The sequence below is a fragment of the Anomaloglossus baeobatrachus genome, chromosome 4 (assembly GCF_048569485.1).
Source record: "Anomaloglossus baeobatrachus isolate aAnoBae1 chromosome 4, aAnoBae1.hap1, whole genome shotgun sequence".
In the NCBI taxonomy this organism is placed as follows: domain Eukaryota; kingdom Metazoa; phylum Chordata; class Amphibia; order Anura; family Aromobatidae; genus Anomaloglossus; species Anomaloglossus baeobatrachus.
In genome coordinates, this window is record NC_134356.1 from 574339842 (window position 1) to 574355539 (window position 15698).

General features: G+C 48.4%; 1 protein-coding gene across 1 annotated transcript in view; it reads right to left on the reverse strand.

Moving 5' to 3' along the window:
- Positions 1–320: 320 nt before the first annotated feature.
- Positions 321–15698, reverse strand: part of CTDSPL2 (CTD small phosphatase like 2) — a 92102-nt gene continuing 76724 nt past the window's right edge. Inside the window, exons 9-13 of the mRNA XM_075342893.1 lie at positions 11195–11257; positions 10308–10387; positions 9692–9818; positions 8869–8964; positions 321–1899 (exon numbers count right to left, since the gene is read on the reverse strand). Of these exons, the coding sequence (XP_075199008.1) occupies positions 1834–1899; positions 8869–8964; positions 9692–9818; positions 10308–10387; positions 11195–11257 (432 nt within the window). The 3' untranslated portion in view covers positions 321–1833. The remainder of the gene's footprint in view (positions 1900–8868; positions 8965–9691; positions 9819–10307; positions 10388–11194; positions 11258–15698) is intronic.

A 15698-nucleotide genomic window follows, 5' to 3' on the forward strand; every position in this document is an offset into this window, starting at 1 on the left:
TGGAGCGCCGAAGAAAAACGCAGTGTGCGCACAGCATTTTGGATTATTCAGATTTTGATGGGGAAGGACTGCATGAACTTTATGAACAAAAACCGCCCCTTTTCTGCAGCAAAAACCGCAGCAAATTTGCCGCAAAAAAACCCACAGTGTGCGCACAGGGTCTTAAGACAAATACGCTTCCACTCTTAGTAGAAGGTGGTGCTGTTAGGGAATCCCCACAGTACTTTTGCACTAAAGAAGAAGAAAAAGGTTGTGCAAAGCAAATAACATTGTATATAAAAAAAACACACAAAGTACGGAATAAAACAGCCAGACAGAAGAAAGGTTAAAATCTTCATTAATACACTGAAAATATGACAGAACTCATGCTTTTTCTTTAAAATCAAAAATACAAAAATTAAATGTTTTCCTAAAAACTTACTAAAAAAACTCCTTACTTTAAGGAGTGACTTGAAAATGAACCCATGTGTAAATTTATACAATAAAATGGCATACAGTTAAACGGGTAATATACATAGAAACAAAAAGGATGAACAGCCTCCACTGTAGAGCTTATTTCCAATACTGTACTCTCTGAACAAGCGTACAAAATACAAACCTCTTTTTTTTAGAAAAGGAGGGCCGAAAAAAAAAAAAAAAAAAAGGAAAAAAAAAAGAAAGAAAAAAGTGCCTTCTCTTCTTTCTTTATGCAGTGAGTGCACCACTGAAACATAGTGCACACACCAGAAACAGCAAGCATCCTTGCATCCACATCTTCTGCACTTCTTCCTGCAGGACAGAGCACCTCATACAAAAATACCCACCATTCAACTTAGCTGCATCGGTACCAGAGCTGTGGATGGATACGTATGGGAGGGAGAGGCTGCGTGGATACATGTGTGAACGTAAATATATATATATTTATATGTGAGTGATGGGTGTTCGGATCTGCACGTACAGAGAGGAAAGAATGTGATAAAAGAAACCTGGACTAGTCACAGGTTATATATCCCCTCCCCCCTGTACTGTACGCAGACACCACACCTTCTGTACAAGCCTCCATGTTCCCACTCTCTCTACTTTGCCTTTTAAAAGCTTTATGTTTAAAAACAAAACAAAAAAGAAAAAAAAAAACAAAAACAAAAACAAACAAAAGTACTAGAATGGATTACAGATAAAATATAAAATATATATGAATTTCTAAATGGCGCTTACATGGATTGAACCTTAAGAATTTAAATTTTATCTAAAAAAATAAAATAAAATATAAAAATAAAATAAAAACACATTATGCAAGCAGAGAATAGGAACAGCCAAACATACAAAATTAAAAAAAAAAAAAAAAAAAAAAAAAGGAAAATTTGGCTACTAGAACAGATTGAAGCGACTGAAATACAAGGAATGGATAATGAATAATCTACACTAATAAGGATCACTGTGTAGGAGGATAAAAATTGAGAAAAACTATCCGTTCCTGCTGACACGAACAAACTATTCAACAGCGGATAGGGTGCAATCTGCAGCTCACAGACAGCGGGGTTTCTCTCTGAGACATAACGATTCCTGGGAGGAGGCCAAGCTGCCCAGTGATGTGCCACCAAACCAGTCACAACACGTCACGGTGAAACCGTTCCAATTTTTTTTTTATCCCATATAGAATTTTTTTTTCTTTTTTTGTTGTTTTTTTTTATGTGTGTTTTTTTTTAGACAGCAAAGTAAAGAAATGCCTTCAGCAGTTATGGCAAATTGATGTGTACATGGATGCTTCAGTCTGTGGTTGTGCAGCTTTGCTCCCCTGCAGGCGTCTGAAAGCTGCCCCCGTGTTAGGGGATCCTGCAGGTGCCTGAAGTCCTTCTAATCTGGCGGCAAACAGTCATGTAAGCGAAATCTGTCTCTGATGTGAGGCCGCACATCCTCATTCTGCAAGAAAATAGAAAAAAATAACATAATAGAGGTGTTTAAAGTGTAGAGAAATCACCTAAAAAAATATAAAAATAAATATCTGACAATTTATCAGCTATACTAATAAAAAGGGGGTAAAAAAGAAACCAGGGGGAAAAAGGGGTTAAATACCAATTTGTCTACTATGTGAAATCTATACAGTTAATATAGGAATAATGATGCCTGCTCCAAAAAGCTGCCCTTGACTGTTCTATATTGTAAAGTTCGATGAAGAATTTGTAAGTGATATAATTACACCCAGTTTCCCCAAAAATAAGACCTAACCTGAACTGAATAAGGATTAGTCAGCATGGTAATTGCTAGTTTTCTTCAGCGCTCTATTGGGAGACCCAGACAATTGGGTGTATAGCTACTGCCTCCGGAGGCCACACAAAGTATTACACTAAAAAGTGTAAGGCCCCTCCCCTTCTGGCTATACACCCCCCGTGGAATCACGGGTTCTCCAGTTTTAGCTTTGTGTGTGAAGGAGGTCATACATCCACGCATAGCTCCACGGTGTGTAGTCAGCAGTAGCTGCTAACTACTCGGATGGAAGAAAAGTGGGCACATATAGTGTCCCCAGCATGCTCCCTTCTCACCAGATGGTGCTTGAAAGGTTGAGGTACCTATTGCTGGTACAGAGGCTGGAGCCCCACATGCTGTTTTTCCTTCCACATCCCCCTGGAGGGCTCTGTGGAAGTGGGATCCTTCCGGCCACAAAGCCCTGAGGCCGGGCTCCATCCACAGACCCAGAACGAACCTGATGGATGTCGAGCATTGGTACAGTCAGGGACATGGCCCTGCATCTGTCAGGTACTCGGTGTCCCCGGCAGGCACAGAACGCTCCAGACTTGCTGGGCGTTATAGTGCGCCGGGGACATAAGCAATGGGGTTGTGTCACCTTAGTTATGGCTGGGTGACGGGTTATGTGTTTGGGAACTAGCGCCGACCGCTCCGGCGGCGGGGCGCAACTGCGACATGCAGGGCGCCGGGGACAGAGCGCCGACCGCGCTTTTACGGCGGCGGCGCTCCTAACTTTACTTCCCGGCTTTTGCGGCCTAGCGCCGCTTCGTTCCCGCCTCCGCCCTGTCAATCAGGGCGGAGGAGAGACGCTGTGCAATGGCCAGCGCCGGGGGCTGGAGCTTGATTTACATGCTCCAGCCCCCTCACGAGGCACAGTGAGAGCACGCTTTCCCGCTCTTCGTTTAGGAACGCCCAGAGCCGCCCCTCTTCCTCACAGGACGCCGGCAGCCATTATTCATGCGGTCCGGCTGGGGACAGGCAGGCAGGCTCTGGGAGACTCAGACAGGGCGTCTGGCGGCCACACACCCGCTCTGAGGCGGGCGGTAAGCAGGCTGAAAGCCCCTCTTGTGCCACAGTGATTCTATTTGTGTACTTTCTTCTGGTGCCATATAGATATTGTATATATATTTGCACTGTAGGGCGCTTCTTGGCTATAGACCCCATATTGCGCTGAGGAGACAGCAACATGTCCTCCACAAAACGCAAGGGTCCCAAGGCGCGGGCTGTGTACACTGTCTGTACTGTTTGTGGGACTGATCTACCGGCAGGCTCCACTGACCACCATTGTGTGCAATGTTCCGTGCCCGTAACGCTTCGTCAGCCGGAGGTGGCAGTAGTAACCCAGGCAGAGACGCCTGTAAGTCCTGCCCCAGTAACAGGGACAGATTTTGCAGTTTTGGCTGGTCAGATGGCTGTCACTATGACAAAAATCCTTGAGGCCTTGCAAACCAGGCCAATTACTCAGGCTCCGGACACGGCTGTGTCCTTGCCCCCTGGTCCCCCTCAATTGGAGCGAGTCTGTACTTCAAGGGGCTCTCATGTATCACAGGCTGATGGCTCTGACTCAGATGACGGCCCCAGCCAGCCCAAGCAAGCTCGCTTAGACAGACCCTCCACATCATCACATTGTTCAGGGTCTCACAGGGATGAGTCTCTCTATGATGAGACTGAAGAAAGTGGTCAGGTTTCGGACCATGAGACCACTCTCAATTTGGATACCCCTGATGGTGACGCTATGGTCAATGACCTTATTTCGGCCATCAATAGTGCGTTGGATATTTCTCCCCCAGCTCCCTCAGCAGAGGAAGCTGCTGCACAGCAGGAGAAATTCCATTTCTTGTATCCCAAGCGTAAATTGAGTGCCTTTTTAGACCACTCTGACTTCAGAGAATCTATCCAGAAACACCACGCTCAGCCATACAAGCGTTTTTCCAGACGCGCTAGGGATACACGTTATCCATTTTCCCCTGACGTGATCAAACGCTGGACCCAGTGTCCAAAAGTGGATCCCCCTATTGCCAAGCTTGCGGCAAAATCTATAGTCGCGGTAGAGGATGGCGCTTCACTTAAAGACGCCAACGACAGACAGATGGACCTTTGGTTGAAGTCTATCTATGAAACTATCGGCGCGTCGTTTGCCCCTGCATTCGCGGCCGTGTGGGCACTCCAAGCTATTTCAGCTGGGTTGGCACAGGTAGAGGCTGTCATGCAGCCAGCAGTGCCAAAGGTGTCGACCCTAACCTCACAAATGTCTGCGTTTGCGACCTACGCTATCAACGCGGTTCTGGAATCTACGAGCCGTACGTCGTTGGCGTCCGCCAACTCCGTAGTGTTGCGCAGAGCATTGTGGTTAAAGGACTGGAAAGCAGACGCTAGTTCCAAAAAATGTTTAACCAACTTGCCATTATCTGGAGATAGACTGTTTGGCGAGCAGCTCGCTGAAATCATCAAACAGTCCAAGGGTAAAGACTCGTCCTTACCCCAGCCCAGATCAAACAAACCTCAGCAGAAAAAGTGGCAGCCGAGGTCTCGGCCCTTTCGAGGCTCAGGCAAGGCCCAATTTTCCTCATTCAAAGGGACGCAGAAAGAACAAAGGAGCTCTGATTCATGGCGGGCTCACTCACGACCCAAGAAAGCAAACGGAGGAACCGTTTCCAAAGCGGCTTCATCATGACTTTCAGCCGCCTCCCTCCGCATCCTCGGTCGGTGGCAGGCTTTCCCGTTTTTGCGGCATTTGGCTGTCACTGGTCAAAGACCGGTGGGTGACAGACATTTTGTCGCGCGGGTACAGAATCGAGTTCAGTTCCCGTCCTCCACCTCGGTTCTTCAGAACCTCCCCACATCCCGACCGAGCGGATGCCCTTCTGCAGGCGGTGAGCTCACTAAGAGCAGAAGGAGTGGTAATCCCTGTCCCCCCTCAGGAACGAGGGCGAGGGTTTTACTCCAATCTCTTTGTGGTTCCAAAAAAGGACGGCTCCTTCCGTCCTGTTCTGGACCTAAAAAGGCTCAACAAGCATGTGAACGCCAGGAGGTTCCGGATGGAATCCCTCCGGTCTGTCATTGCGTCAATGTCTCAAGGAGATTTTCTGGCATCAATAGACATCAAGGATGCGTATCTCCACGTACCAATTGCTACAGAGCACCAACGTTTTCTACGTTTGGTAATAGGAGACGAACATCTTCAGTTCGTAGCTCTGCCATTCGGTCTGGCGACAGCCCCACGGGTTTTCACCAAAGTCATGGCGGCAGTGGTAGCAGTCTTGCACTCCCAGGGACACTCCGTGATCCCTTATCTGGACGATCTACTTGTCAAGGCACCTTCTCAGGAGGCATGCCAACTCAGCCTGAATGTTACGCTGGAGACTCTCCAGTCTTTCGGGTGGATCATCAACTTTGCAAAGTCAAATCTGTCACCAACTCAGTCTCTAACGTTTCTTGGCATGGAGTTCCATACTCTATCAGCGATAGTGAAGCTTCCGCTGACCAAGCAGAGGTCACTACAGATAGGGGTGCGGTCGCTTCTTCAGGGCCAGTCGCACTCCTTGAGGCGCCTCATGCACTTCCTAGGGAAGATGGTGGCAGCCATGGAAGCAGTTCCCTTTGCGCAGTTTCATCTGCGTCCTCTTCAATGGGACATTCTTCGCCAATGGGACGGGAAGTCGACATCCCTGGACACAGAAGTCTCCCTTTCTCAGGCGGCCAAGGACTCTCTGCAATGGTGGCTTCTGCCCAACTCATTGTCACAGGGAAGATCCTTCCTACCTCCATCCTGGGCAGTGGTCACGACAGACGCGAGTCTGTCAGGGTGGGGAGCAGTCTTTCTCCACCACAGGGCTCAGGGGACGTGGACTCAGCAAGAGTCCACCCTGCAGATCAATGTTCTGGAGATCAGAGCAGTGTATCTGGCACTTCTAGCCTTCCAGCAGTGGCTGGAAGGAAGGCAGATCCGAATCCAGTCGGACAACTCCACAGCGGTGGCATACATCAACCACCAAGGAGGGACGCGCAGTCGGCAAGCCTTCCAGGAAGTCAGGCGGATTCTGACGTGGGTGGAGGACACAGCATCCACCATATCCGCGGTACACATCCCGGGCGTAGAAAACTGGGAAGCAGACTTCCTCAGTCGCCAAGGGATAGACGCAGGGGAATGGTCCCTTCACCCGGACGTGTTTCAGGAAATCTGTCGCCGGTGGGGGGTGCCGGACGTCGACCTCATGGCGTCTCGGCACAACCACAAGGTCCCGGCATTCATGGCGCGGTCGCGCGATCAAAGGGCTCTGGCGGCAGACGCCTTGGTCCAAGATTGGTCGCAGTTCCGACTCCCATATGTATTCCCGCCTCTGGCACTCTTGCCCAGAGTGTTGCGCAAGATCAGATCCGATTGCACCCGCGTCATACTCGTCGCCCCAGACTGACCGAGGAGATCGTGGTACCCGGATCTGTGGCATCTCACGGTCGGCCGACCGTGGTCACTTCCAGACCGGCCAGACTTACTGTCCCAAGGGCCGTTTTTCCATCAGAATTCTGCTGCCCTGAACCTGACTGTGTGGCCATTGAATCCTGGATCCTAGCGTGTGCAGGATTGTCTCAAGGAGTTGTTGCTACCATGAGGCAGGCTAGGAAGCCCACGTCTGCCAAGATCTACCACAGGACGTGGAAGATTTTCTTATCATGGTGCTCTGCTCAGGGAGTGTCTCCCTGGCCATTTGCATTGCCTACTCTTCTTTCCTTCCTACAATCGGGGTTAGAAAAAGGCTTGTCGCTTGGCTCACTTAAAGGGCAAGTCTCGGCACTATCAGTGTTTTTTCAGAAGCATCTGGCGCGTCTGTCTAAGGTGCGCACGTTTCTACAGGGGGTTTGTCATATTGTACCCCCGTACAGGCGGCCGTTAGATCCATGGGATCTGAATAGGGTACTAGTTGCTCTACAGAAGCCGCCTTTCGAGCCTTTGAAAGAGGTTTCCTTTTCTCGCCTGTCACAGAAAGTGGTGTTTCTAGTGGCGATCACGTCTCTTCGGAGAGTGTCTGAGCTGGCAGCACTGTCATCCAAGGCTCCTTTCCTGGTGGTCCACCAGGACAAGGTGGTTTTGCGCCCCACTCCAGAATTTCTTCCTAAAGTAGTATCTGATTTCCATCTAAATCAGGACATTTGCTTACCTTCTTTCTGTCCTCATCCGGTTTACCGGTATGAAAAGGATTTGCATTTGTTAGATCTGGTCAGAGCAATCAGAATCTACATCTCCCGCACGGCGCCCGTGCGCCGCTCCGAGGCACTTTTTGTCCTTGTTGCTGGTCCGCGCAAGGGATTGCAGGCTTCTAAAGCCACCCTGGCTCGATGGATCAAAGAACCAATTCTGGAAGCCTACCGTTCGGCTGGACTTCCGGTTCCATCAGGGCTGAAGGCCCATTCAACCAGAGCCGTGGGTGCGTCCTGGGCATTACGCCACCAGGCTACGGCTCAACAGGTGTGCCAGGCAGCTACCTGGTCCAGTCTGCACACTTTCACCAAACATTATCAGGTGCATACCTATGCTTCGGCGGATGCCAGCCTAGGTAGAAGAGTCCTGCAGGCGGCGGTGGCTTCCCAGTAGGGGGGCGCTGTCTTGCAGCTCTGACAAGAGGTTTTTCTTTACCCACCCAGGGACAGCTTTTGAACGTCCCAATTGTCTGGGTCTCCCAATAGAGCGCTGAAGAAGAAGGGAATTTTGTTACTTACCGTAAATTCCTTTTCTTCTAGCTCTTATTGGGAGACCCAGCACCCGCCCTGTTGTCCTTCGGGATTTTTGGTTTTGTTTGCGGGTACACATGTTGTTCATGTTGAACGGTTTGTCAGTTCTCCGATGTTATTCGGAGTTAATTTGTTTAAACCAGTTATTGGCTTTCCTCCTTCTTGCTTTGGCACTAAAACTGGAGAACCCGTGATTCCACGGGGGGTGTATAGCCAGAAGGGGAGGGGCCTTACACTTTTTAGTGTAATACTTTGTGTGGCCTCCGGAGGCAGTAGCTATACACCCAATTGTCTGGGTCTCCCAATAAGAGCTAGAAGAAAAGGAATTTACGGTAAGTAACAAAATTCCCTTCTTTTCCTACAATTTCACCAGAGTCTTGTACGGATTGTGAACGTGCGAGTATTAGATTACTCCTCCTTTTTTGCACATTCCGTGTAGGAAGTTTTGATAGTGTTTTTCCATACCGATCGCAAGAGTTCCCTATCCTGTCTTTTGTATTTAGTATAGAGTGGCCTCTCTTTGCTCCATCCTGCTCTTACTGTGTATGTCTTTTCATTTTTGCTCACAGTCTTTATATGTGAGAGGCTGCCTATTTTCTTTGGGGAAAATCTGTTCTGAGGCAAGATAGTTTCTTTTCACTTTCTGCCTTGTAGGCTTGTAGTCCTCTGGCTGGGTTTGAGGCATCTAGGATAGTCAGGTATGCTGCCCAGCTACTTCTAGTGTGGTGTTTAGTTCAGGGCTTGCGGTCGGTACGCTATTACCTATGACTCTGGTGGATTGTGCTCATTGTAGTCATTGAATATTGGCTCACAACAGGTTCAATAAGGAAGTGTCCAAGCAGCCAAAAAAGTTATAGAATACAGTAGGACTTTTTTTTTTATTATGAAGACACCCCCAAAAGAAAGGATCAAGCTTACCAGTTCTACAAGCTTCTCCAGGAAAGGGACAAGCTTCAGCAGCTCCTTGTCATTTTTATCCATAAACCAACTCTCAATGGGGATACCGTTTGAAAGCTGTAAGAAGAAAATTGTGTTTTATTTCAAAGCACATAAGATGTGTGATCCTAAAACTATTCATTCCTCTCATATAATATCACATCACTGGGGTCAGCTGTACAAATTTTAGGCCCTGTGCGCACACTGCGGTTTTTTTTTACCGCGGTGTTGCTGCAGAAAATGTTCATAACCTTGCTGCAGTCCTTCCCCAGCAAAACCTATGGTAAAAAAAAAATGCTGTGGGCACACTGCGTTTTTTTTCACCTACAGGTTTTGCTGCATGTTTTCTGCAGCAAAAAGAATGAACATGCCACTTCTTTTCCGCAGGTACCTGCGGTTTTTGCCATAGATAATGGTAAAAAACGCAGGGAACAACCTGCGGAAAATTTGCAGCAATACCGCGGTAAAACCGCATGCGGTTTCTTACAGCAGGTGCGGTAATCTTTCAGAGGGTGTGGAATTTTCTTAAGAAAATTCCATTTTCTAGTGCGCACAGGGCCTAACAGACACTGTCACACCAAACAGGAAAAAAAGCTGAAAAGAGTCAAACATATTGCCGTCCAAATAAACGACTGGTTTTCCACTCTGTACAGAAAGATTGTGCACTGTTCATAGTCAATTTGCTTAAAGATTAATTGGGAAAAGCCTACGACCATTCAGTGTGTCAGCTGATTGTGCAGCTACCGTCCTAATAAGTATTAAAAAAATAAAAAAATCAATTCTATATATGACAAAGTGAACTCACCTGGTATGCAAAGGCTTGTGGTGAGTTATCAATGATGATTGTTTTAGAAAGATCCCTCCCCAGGATGTTCAGGTCTTTAATGTAGTTCCCTTGAACACACACACAGTGCTCTCGAAACAATCTGTGTCTGGAGAAAGCAGATACACAGGGTGAGAATTAGTAGAGACGGATAACAGGGGCAAAACTATGGGATCCATCCATCAAGACCTATTCACTAGAAACGTCAGATTAGGGCGCTCTCACACATCCGGCTTTTCGCCGGTTTGTCGGTTCCGGCGCACACCAGTACAGTGTATACAGTACAGTGGCAGCGCGACAAGCTGTCATGTGACCCAGAAGTTACAGCGCTGCCACTGTACTGTATACACTGTACTGGTGTGCGCCGGAACCGACAAACCGGCGAAAAGCCGGATGTGTGAGAGCGCCCTTAGTGAAAGGTTTTTGCACACACCAGCTCCAGGCGTCAGGAGGTGGCCAATTGATGTGCTAAACTGACAAAGACTTGCACCATGTGAAAGAATTTGGTGTATTTTCTCCAGCCGATTGTGGATCAAATCATGCAGCACCAATCTTCATGAATGAACCTACATTTCTGAGGTTTGATGTGAACTCTTACCTGACCAGTCGCTTTTTGGGATCCAAAATATTCAGTAATTTGTCTGCATAGACTTTCTTTGAGGCCGTAAAAAGGATTATCTGTGGAATACAAGAATAAGGTATGAATAAAGAAAAATATATATGTATGATGCGCCCACACCCATATATATATATATATATATATATATATATATATATATATATATATATATATATATATATATATATATATATATATATATATATATATATATATATATATATATATATAATGTATGTATGTTTATGCGCATCAGCTTGCCAGTAATAGCAAAATAAATATCAATACTGTATCTGAGCCACATAGTAGGAGTTGAAGCAATGAATACTTTCTAGAAGCATTAGTCATATGTTTCACGGCATTAGTGATGGTTTATTTGGCATCTACAGCAGTGCATGTTCTCCTCTTTGCACATCAGATTTCATTCTTCGTTTCTACTTTATAACTATAAAATAGACTAAAAATTGGGGCATTTTCCATCGGGTGAAATATCTGATGACATCTTTAAGTGTGGTACTCTAACAACTAAGAAGCGCACAAGGATCAGACGTTATAAAGAGGATCTGTTTCTGTTTTAGTAACCACTTGTAAACGCCAGAATAATACAATTGCGGGGGTATCTTTTCTTATAGCTCTTGCTTTGTCCCGTTCCTCTGTTCCTCCTACTTGCTATTTATAAATAGACAACTGGGCGTTACCAGTGTGGAGAGTGTTGCTGCACACACTCTCCAGTCAGAGCTGACAATATCAGACTGTTAAGACACACCCAGATGTCAATTTAGTCACAACAGAAACAAAAGGACAAAGTTCTAAGGAGACAATGAAAAAAAATAAGAAAACTGAACACATTCCAGAAAGTCACTCACCTCATAAATCTGAGACATACGTTCTAAGAACTCACGAAAGAAAGGTCTTAACCGTACATAAACCTACAAAAAAAAAAAAAAAAATATTAGGAATGAGTTACTCAAGAAAACACAGAATTTTAACAGAAAAACTGTGTAGCCTGGGAGTAATACCACACTATCAGGTCTGCAAGCTTCTAAAATATTCTGGTCTTAAAATCGGGCTGGGCGCACATTAGGCTTATCGCATACACACGGCTTACCCTGCTCACCGCCGTCCTGTTATATGTGATTGGATGCAGTCAGACGCCCCCAGCCTGTGACAGTGTCTGCCTGCAATCACTGACAGGCGCTGTAAGCGGGTCAGAACCGAGGTAAAAGAATAAATATATAAAACTGGAGCAGGGTCCCCCGGTATTCTCATACCCAGCACAGATAAAGCCCATGGCTACAGGCTGCCGACCCAGTACTGCGCGTATGTTGGCTGTGTATCAAGAGAAGAGGAACCGCATGCGTTTTTTCAAAATTATTTAAATAAAAAAAAAAAAAGAAGGGAATTTTGTTACTTACCGTAAATTCCTTTTCTTCTAGCTCCTATTGGGAGACCCAGACGATTGGGTGTATAGCTACTGCCTCCGGAGGCCACACAAAGCATTACACTAAAAAGTGTAAGGCCCCTCCCCTTCTGGCTATACACCCCCAGTGGGATCACTGGCTCACCAGTTTTAGTGCAAAAGCAAGAAGGAGGAAAGCCAATAACTGGTTAAACAAATTCACTCCGAGTAACATCGGAGAACTGAAAAACCGTTCAACATGAACAACATGTGTACCCGAAAAAACCCAAAAATCCCGAAGGACAACAGGGCGGGTGCTGGGTCTCCCAATAGGAGCTAGAAGAAAAGGAATTTACGGTAAGTAACAAAATTCCCTTCTTCTTCGTCGCTCCATTGGGAGACACAGACGATTGGGACGTCCAAAAGCTGTCCCTGGGTGGGTAAATTAATACCTCAAGTTAGAGCTGCAAAACAGCTCTCCCCTACGAGGAGGCAACCGCCGCCTGCAGGACTCCTCTACCTAGGCTGGCGTCTGCCGAAGCATAGGTATGCACCTGATAATGTTTGGTGAAAGTGTGCAGACTCGACCAGGTAGCTGCCTGGCACACCTGTTGAGCCGTAGCCTGGTGTCGTAATGCCCAGGACGCACCCACGGCTCTGGTAGAATGGGCCTTCAGCCCTGATGGAAGCGGAAGCCCAGCAGAACGGTAGGCTTCAAGAATTAGTTCTTTGATCCATCGAGCCAGGGTGGCTTTGGAAGCCTGCGACCCTTTGCGCTTACCAGCGACAAGGACAAAGAGTGCATCGGAACGGCGCAGGGGCGCCGTGCGGGAAATGTAGATTCTGAGTGCTCTCACCAGATCTAACAAATGTAAATTCATCTCATACCGATGAACTGCATGAGGACAAAAAGAAGGCAAAGAGATATCCTGATTAAGATGAAAAAAGGATACCACCTTCGGGAGAAACTCCTGAATGGGGCGCAGCACTACCTTGTCCTGGTGGAAGACCAGGAAAGGAGCCTTGGATGACAGCGCTGCTAGCTCAGACACTCTCCGAAGAGATGTGATCGCTACCAGTAAAGCCACTTTCTGTGATAGTCTAGAAAGTGAAACCTCCCTCAGAGGCTCGCAGGGCGGCTTCTGGAGGGCAACTAGTACCCTGTTCAGATCCCATGGATCTAACGGCCGCTTGTACGGGGGTACAATATGACAAACCCCCTGCAGGAACGTGCGCACCTTAGGAAGCCGTGCTAGACGCTTTTGAAAAAAGACGGATAGCGCCGAGACTTGCCCTTTAAGGGAGCCGAGCGACAAACCTTTTTCTAACCCAGATTGCAGGAAAGAAAGAAAGGTAGGCAATGCCAAAGGCCAGGGAGACACTCCCTGAGCAGAGCACCAGGATAAGAATATCTTCCACGTTCTGTGGTAGATCTTAGCGGACGTGGGCTTTCTAGCCTGTCCCATGGTGGCAACGACCCCTTGGGATAATCCTGAAGACCCTAGGATCCAGGACTCAATGGCCACACAGTCAGGTTCAGGGCCGCAGAATTCCGATGGAAAAACGGCCCTTGGGGGGGCGGAGCCGGACATGGCCGAGTGAGGACGCAGCTTCTCTGAGCTCCTCTCTGCAGACCTCCATAGCACTGGCCCAAGTCTCCAAAATGGGCAAATTAACGGGCAAGAAGGCCACAGCACGAACCCCAAAGAAGGCCCCCATGGCTCAAGGCAAAATCGGGACATATCTGTCTAATCCACGGGGCTCCAGCGCTCTATCGCAGCCCGAGCTGGAAAGGCAGCAAGAATCGCGGCCTGCTGTCCCGATAACTGACCTCAAGACGTCGGTGGAGAGGCGGGGGTCGACAGTGGAGTCGCGGGGACCCGGGGGAACCGCGGTGACCACCGACAGCAGTGACGGTCACGGGCCGGGGGATGTGCGGAGGAGCGGCCGACAACATGAATCACAGGCCCCACTCCAAAATGGCCGCCGCACGCTTCCAGACCAGGCCCTGCAGCGTCAGCAAGATGACCCCTCAGCGGCAGCATCACCGCCCGCTACTCCTTCATCGCAGCCCGCGATGGGAATGGAACTTCCCGGTGGCCGGCAGAACATCGACTTACCTCCGGTCGCTTCCAGATGCCTAATGCCTCTTCAGCCTGCAGCACACACGCAGACAGGCTCTGGAGCGGCGTTCGGGAAACATCCATTACAGCAGCGCTCCCAGAGTGAGGGGGCCCCGCGGTCACCAGTCTCCCGCGTTGTCAACAGCACCACCGATGGAGGTAGGAAACAAAACCCGGGCACCCCGGCCCCACCGCATACCAAAATCTCCAGCCCGCAGGCGATAACTGGACTGGGGGAGGGGGGAAGGGGCACAGTCATGGCTGGCGACAGCAGCCCCCCATCATTTGCAAAAGGCACAATTATTTACCTGACGGCCCCCCCTATAACACCGCCATATACGGGCACTAATGTGGAGCAGAGGGGATCCTACAGCATCCAAGGGCCCCCGGACCAGACTGGGGGAAACCTCCAAGGGCCCCCTCCTTATACTCCCCCTGCGAGGTGGTCCACGGGCTCCTCAAGGGAAAATAGCCCGACGGGCCCAGGAGGTAGCATGGTGGCAACCACTAAAGGTCAGTGGAACGATGGGCCCAGGGCACCAGGGACCCCTCCACAACAGATTACCACAGTAGCACACTTGGGAGGAAATATAAGCACCTCTAGAAGTTCACAAATACTATATGACCCAGCTTTGCAGGACTCTATCGGCTCTTTTTCCACAACATCTTTCTCCACTAATGTGATAAATGAAGAGCGTCCAGCATCCTTAGCAGACCTACGGTCCCTTTTCCAAGCAATGCCCACTAAAAATGATATAGCTGCTTTGGCCAACCAGGTAGTGGCAGAATGTAAGCAAGAATTTGCCCAGCTACGGATGGACCTTTCTTCACTCACCCAAAGGGTGGATGTCCTTACAGACCAACAAACAACATCTCAAGCTGACATCCAATCTGTCCAAGCCACACTGCAGGTTCAGTCCAAGCAGCTATTCTCTCTCCAACAGCACGTGGACGACTTAGAGAATAGAAATCGAAGAAATAACCTGCGTATCAGGGGTCTGCCGGAGTCAATTGCCCCTCCTGACATACCTTCAGTCCTTATTTCAATCTTTAATAATCTACTAAAAAGACCACCCGGGGCCCCCCTGGAACTTGACAGGGCCCACAGGGCATTACGCCCCCTGGACCCAGGGGACCCCCGCCCGAGAGACATTGTATGCAGGGTGCACTATTTTGCAGCAAAGGAAGCTATCCTTCAAGCAGCTCGAAAGAAACAGTCCCTAACGTACAATGGATCTACAATACGCATCATGCCGGATCTTTCGAGACACACCTTAGCTCAGAGGGCGGTTCTCAAACCCTTGTTGGATGTCATTAGAGAAAGGGGTCTCCCGTTTCGTTGGGGTTTTCCCTTTTCTCTGTCGGTACAAAAAAATTCAAGATGGTGGGTAATGCGGTCACCAGAAGACCTCCCATCCTTTACCTCAAACCTGGGTCTACCCCCAATCTCCATCTCTCAATGGCCCACCACCTTGCTCCAACCGTGGGTCCCAAGGGAACGCCCAGCCCCTCCCCACGCAAATCCATCCCCCGTTCATGCAAGGGGACTCCCCCCGAGAGAGACTCGGGACCGGAGATTGGGCCGTCCGAGATAAAGGTCAAGATATCGGGGACTACCCAATGTATCGTAAACTTTAACTAGCTAAGTACATAGACTTTACTTTCTAACCTGCCGAGCGCCCAAGGCCCTTATTACTCAAACTTTTGATTATATGCGCCAGTGTTTATGGTAATTTCTAATGTTAACAGTATACTACGGAGCTATCAACGGTTATGTCTGATCTTTTTCTCCCCCAAGTAGGTCGGGACCCTCTGTCTTGCCCGGGTGAGGCGGACAAGCTCCCCCGG